General features: G+C 56.8%; 1 protein-coding gene across 1 annotated transcript in view; it reads left to right on the top strand.

Moving 5' to 3' along the window:
- Nucleotides 1–1,034: 1,034 nt before the first annotated feature.
- Nucleotides 1,035–6,055, top strand: part of FHOD1 (formin homology 2 domain containing 1) — a 23,297-nt gene continuing 18,276 nt past the window's right edge. The window contains exon 1 of the mRNA XM_006155607.3: nt 1,035–1,315. Coding sequence (XP_006155669.1) covers nt 1,115–1,315 — 201 coding nt within the window. The 5' untranslated portion in view covers nt 1,035–1,114. The remainder of the gene's footprint in view (nt 1,316–6,055) is intronic.

Raw genomic sequence — 6,055 nt, 5'->3', positions numbered from 1 at the left:
CGGGGCGGGATCAGCCCCAAGGCCGGTGCAGACGGCAGGGGGCAGTGCACCGCCGCCCTCCGCGCCGCGGTCCCAAATCTGGGACCCCCAGTAGCGCCCCCGCGCCAGCCAGAGCTGCGCACGCGCACTGGGCGCTTCCAGAATGCCGTGATGGGCACCGCTGCCCCCGACGTCCTCTGAAGCCCCAAGACCCCCGCCCCCGGGTCTAGCTCATCCCAGGCCAAGGAGGCTATTCCTCTTAATTTCCCAAACCGAGAGGGACAGACCCGCTCTTGCCCTCAAACTACAGAAAACTGTTCTCGCCTTTTCCATGAAACTGAAGAGAACCTATGGAAAACCTGGCCTATAGGTTCTCTTCAAACCAGAAAGGAAACGCGCATTGCCCCCCCATATCCGAGGGGCATTTGGCTCATCTCCCCCCAAATGGAGGAGGATCACCTCCACTTTTCATGCACGCTGAGGGGCATCGATTCCACTTCTTCGCCCAAACTAAGGGGAAACATGTTCTACCTGCCCCTTCAAACGGACTCATCCCATTCTTTTCTAGCAAAATGAACGGCAGCATCCCTCTTCTTCCCACAACGAAAGAGAACTAGCCCACCTCTTCCTTCAAACGGAGTGAAATCTGGTCCCATTTCCCGCTCAGAACTGAAAGGGACCCCTCTCACTGCTCTCCTCACAGAGAAACACAATGGAAGGACACAGGGCCGGCCTCTGTCTGAAAAAACTTTTGCCCCACCTGCCCTGACACCCCTCAAAGAGAGCACGGTCTTGCGTACCCCAAGCCGGGAGGAGGCGTCCCCGCCCTCTGCGCGCTCCCGAAGGCGGGGCGCGAGTTCGGCTCTTCCCGCTCTTGCAGCCAGTGAACTAACGGGATCACCGCCAGGCCCTTTGACTGGCTGGCGCAAGCCCCGCCTCCGGCAGTGGTTACCCCCCCTCTCCCGCCGCGCGCTTTCTGGGACTAGTCTTGGCCCCACCCCCTTCCTCGGCTCCGCCTCCGTCTGACTCCGCCCCTCCAGCGGCGTCCGGTCCAGCCCCGCCCAAACCGAGCAAGTTGAGTAGAAGCTACTGCTGGGCCCCGACCCGGAGGCGCGGTGCGAGCCGGGGCAGAACCATGGCAGGCGAGGAGGACCGCGGGGACGGGGAGCCAGTGTCCGTGGTGACCGTGAGGGTGCAGTACCTAGAAGACACGGACCCCTTCGCATGTGCCAACTTCCCGGAGCCGCGCCGGGCCCCCACCTGTAGCCTGGACGGGGCGCTGCCCCTTGGCACGCAGATACCCGCGCTGCACCGCCTGCTAGGGGCGCCGCTTAAGGTAAGGGGGATCAGAGAAAGATAGGGGCAGTCGGGGATTTGGGGTTGGCGCCATGAAAGCGGGTGGGTACACTTCGGGAGTCTGGTGCTGGTGCATTCCTCCGGGAAAGTCTTGCGCTAAGTAAGGTTCCAGCAGCCACGCTACTCCGCCTGCAGGAGCATCCATCTAAAACTGAGGGGTAACCGAAGAAGCAAGATGTGAGGTTGGGTCTGTGCCACCGTCGAAGTGAGGCCCACCTGGGGAGGTACTCGAAGTCCACTAGCTGCCCGTCCACCAGGGTGGCTGGCCAGGGCAGGGTGACAGTGGCTATAGCGGACTCGGGAGGCGGGGCTAGGGAGGGACCAGCTTCCACCTGCTTCAGGTAAGGGAGGGGCGGGACCACGAGGAGGGGCGGGCCCGCCGCTGGCCACTAGAGGAGGTCAAGGCTTCGAGCGGTGTCTGGGAGCTGGAATGGGTTTGGCGGGATACTGTCGCCCCTGCAGATGGGCGCTCAGCCTGAGAGTGCTGACTTTGGAGAGACTTCACCGTGTGCGGGGAGTCCCCGGGCTGAGGCCTTGCCTGGGCTCCGCCAAGTGCAGGAGACTGCACGGGTGGAAAAGCCCTTTGAGTCACCACTCCCACCACCCCGTACACCCGCCATCCGTCCGCCCACGCCTGGATGGGAGAGGGCGGACTGGGCTAATTTTAAACCGCTGGCCTGCCCTAGTTTGTCCGCGCTGGGGAGCCGACTTGTGCAGAGTGCAGAGAGAGGCGCTTTTCCAGATGGCAAGGCCCTACCTCCCCTCCGGCTCGCAGCCTTCAGCCCCCCGCAGGCAACCCTTTCCGGCGCGCTGTTTCCGGGCCGGACTCTTGGAGGTGCACTACCACCCCCTGGGGGTCCCCGCCGGCTTGTCGGCTCAGAATAGTTGAGATTTGGAGAGAGAGTCCACTGCTCCCTGCCTCAGCTGGGAGCTGAGTTGCGCAAACTTGCCCCCTGGGCTCGGGGTCTCCCCAGGAATGTGCCCCGGGCTCTGGGCCCCCAGCTCGCATTCCTCACGCTGCGGCCAGCCCCGCCCCCGAGCGCTGGCGGGAGGTGTAGTGAGACTATCCGCCTGGGGAGTGGCTCTTGTCCGAGAAGAACTCTGGCCACGGAAGGCTGCAGCACACTACCCACCTCCGGAGTTCCGTCGCTGCCCCCTCTTGTCCTGCCCTGCCCTATTCAGGGGAACAAACTGAGATGAGCTGGAGGCTGCCTTCTGCTTAGGATGGGGATGAGGAGAAAGAAATGCTAAACTGAGGCTTGGGGGGGAAGAAGAGGGGTCCTGAAATGAGGCTGGAGCATTAGGGAGAAGATAGTGTTCTTCCCCATCCATCCCCTACTCCAGGACTGACATAGCCCTGGCACCCCACTTCACAGTAGGGGGCAGGTCTGGAGGTCAGCTGCAGTTAAGAGGCTCAGAACCACCCTTCTCATTTAGGGACCCATCCCCTCTTCCACCCCACCAGGTGCTCTGCTCTCTGTTCTCTGCACCCTCCCTAGATGAGGACACAGCTAAGCTCCAATGAAGGATATAGTTCTTCTCACCCTCAACTGGGCCCTTCCTGGTCTCCCTTTCAGATCCTCCCACCTGAGGACCGCCTCCTCTCCTCCACAGGAGGGTATGGGAGCAGGCACTCCATTTTACCACAGTGCATGGAGCCAGGGCTCCCTGAGGCTGGCAGCTCTGCCAGGAATGGTCAGATGCACTGTGATGTGTTTGTCCCAAATATAAACTGTGACCACAGCCCCAGAATAGAAGGCTGGAGGAAGAGGGGCTGAGAAAAGGGCAGGGCAAGGACACCAGGGAGCTAAGGGAGGGGGAGCAAGGCCCCTCGCAGGAAATGTCAACAGCTGGTTCCTGCTCCAGTCCTTTAAGTGGGTGCCCCAGAAGCACAGATGACACAGGCCTGCCTCGTTAGCCCTCAACAGGGAAGAAGTGATCCAGAAACCTGGGCATCCCTATCCCAAGCTGAAGGGTAGAAATAAGGAGGGGCTCTCTACTCACTACTCATCTATGCACAGTGTCTGACAGGGAACAGCACACAGCCAAGTGACCTCCATGCTCCCATTCTGGGCACTGGCCCCATCATCCCTATATACCCTGTCCCCTCCCTAGGGATGGACAGAAGCTGGCCCCCTTTCTCCCACACTCCATTGGACTGAGCCAAGCCTCTAGCGTTTCCCCTTGGGGCTTCCTTTTTAAAGATTCAGAGTTTTCAGGTCTGAGAAAGCCTTGCTCATTTCCTCCAAGTCTAGGAGGAAGCTCTTGGCCACAGCCTCTGACTCATCTCCTGGCCCTGGTTGGTTGGGGGAGAGCCTGGCAATGCCTTGAGCCAGGCCTAATGTCCCCAAGGGAACTCACACTCTTCTCTCCTCTATGCAATAGGCTCTCCCAGTCTAGGGACCTATCCTTGCCCCAGGAGAAAGTGCGGTCCCCTGGCCCTGCACCTCATCTTCTAATCCAGAGCTACCCAGTCTGACCCTCCCTCCTGGGAAGTGCCTCCAGAGCCTTTCCCTGAGACCCAAAGACCCTGCTGCATCTAGGACAGCACCAGCTTCTCTCTGGGCCCTGAGCAGAGGGACCTGGGATGCTTCTTGGACCCCTGCAAAGGCCAGAGGAGCCCATGCCTCCTGGCAGCAGGGTGACCTTGTCAAGAAAACTTGTCATCATCAGCAACTTTGTTTCTCCAGCTATGGCTGAAGATCAGAGTAGGACAGGGTAGAGTTGGAGAGTTTTTGACCCTACCGAAACCCACTCTAGCTTCTGTTTACCCATCACAAGCCCTTGTGGCATGGGGGCTTAGGTGTGAACCTGACCATTGGGATAGGTACCAACTAGGGGGTCTTCTGAGGATGGAGTGCTCTGATGACAAACTAAGCTCTTTAGTCCACTCTATGGGAATCTCTTTGGGAGACTGTAGAAGATTGGAATGCAGGTATAAATTGTGGTCTGCCAGCATTCCTGGGAGCCAATCTGCTGGTCATTCTGGACTGAAGTGGCTGGCCTGCAGCCTGGTGAGGAACCCTAGGATCTAGGTCCTAGCAAATGTAGGCACTGTTACCTCAGTGTTATGGTGTGTGTGTATATTCATTCGTGTTCCTTACTGGAACTGGGAGGACCAGTTTGGGGTATTTACAGAGCTCAAAAAGCTGAAGGGCAGCCTCTAGCCTTTGGCTATCCTGCAGGCCCCAGCCCTCATTCCACCTCCCCTCTAGGGTTCCATGGGAAGCACTCCCAAGGCCCACCCACCCAAGATCGGAGTCAGTCAGCTCTGGATCCACTCCTGGCTGTGTGGCCTGGGGCAACTCACTGACCATCTGAGCCTTGATTTCCTCACCTATGAAAGGACTATCAGGAGAATCAAATGAAACAGACAGCTCAGTGTCTGACACAGAGAGGCCTAACAAATGTGGATGTCCCCCAAAGACTCATTCATGTCACCCCATCCAGGAAGACACCATCCAGTTGGAGACCCATGGTAACAGAAAAGGAGGGTCTTCAGAGCACTGGATCTTCCGTTTATTGGGAAGGAGTCAAAAGAAGCAAGTAACCAATTACTTCTTAAAACAAGAGTCCTTCAGCATATAATTGTTCCTTGTCCATCTTCCTTGTGCCCCACCATTGGTATGTTCGTTCCCCCTCGGATTACACTATTATAAAAAATACTGAAGAGGGCCAGTCTCTGGTGTAGTCAGTGCAGGACTACAGAGCTGGATGCCACATGCCCATCAATCGCTATTTGAGTCCATTGCCAAGTTGTCCTGAAATGCTTCCCAGGATCCTAGCAGGCTGGAAGACTGGAGGAAGGTGATTATGGTGTGCTTGAGCCCCGTGGAGGGTGTGTCCCCCCACTCTATGTGTGCACATGCTCTATCATGAAATATGTATATAGAGAGGGATAGGCATCATGGTCCCCTAAGTTTGACCTTGCATATAATACCACACATTTGACTGGCCCTGCTGCATAACAGTCAGCAGTTAAGACTGTGTGTACGAAGCTGGATCCTACATGGCCAACTGCACTTCAGATCCTAGCCCTGGTATCTGGAAAAACACGCCAGGCAGAAAGCATGTTACAGCGTGACCATGTCTCATTGCAAGGTGCTTTCTCTTTCTCCTATCTCCAGCAAGCACATGCCTTCTGGCAATAGAAAAACAAAACCAGGGCCAGTCACGTGGCAGGGTGGTTAAGGTAGGTAGGTTCCACGGGATCGACTACAAGTCCCAGATCTAGCATCTTAAAAAACATGCCAAGTGTGTGTGTGTGTGTGTGTGTGCGCGCGCGCAGGCGCTCAAAATTCCAAGAGAATGGAGGAGAAAAGATTGCAGTGTGTGGTCATCCCCCTCTGGGGGATGTCTCTCTCTGGCAAGCACACATACCCTATAGCAAATTTTTAAAAACAAAGTACAAACATAAAGTAAAAATAAAGCCATATGTAACCAATTGGTTTTGGCTGCCAGAAAAGTTTGAGCCTGAGTAGTCAAAAGAACAAGGGGCAAAAGCAGAGTGGGCTAGGGCATGTTTCACGGGACAGGGATGATTCACTGCTCAAAGAGAAATTAGATCCCGCATGGCCCCTGTGGCTCACATCTCCAGCCCAGTCAGCCTGAGACACACTGGGCATGTGGGCATCTGCCCAAGATTGGACTGGCCAAGGACTGAAGGAGGGGATCACGGTGTAACTGGATCTTATGGAAGGTGTGTCCCTCTCACTCTTTC

Source organism: Tupaia chinensis, unplaced genomic scaffold (assembly GCF_000334495.1).
Source record: "Tupaia chinensis unplaced genomic scaffold, TupChi_1.0 Scaffold000463_1, whole genome shotgun sequence".
Taxonomy (NCBI): domain Eukaryota; kingdom Metazoa; phylum Chordata; class Mammalia; order Scandentia; family Tupaiidae; genus Tupaia; species Tupaia belangeri.
Note: the sequence above shows the minus strand (reverse complement) of the source record. Positions and strands in the feature narration are given on the sequence as shown.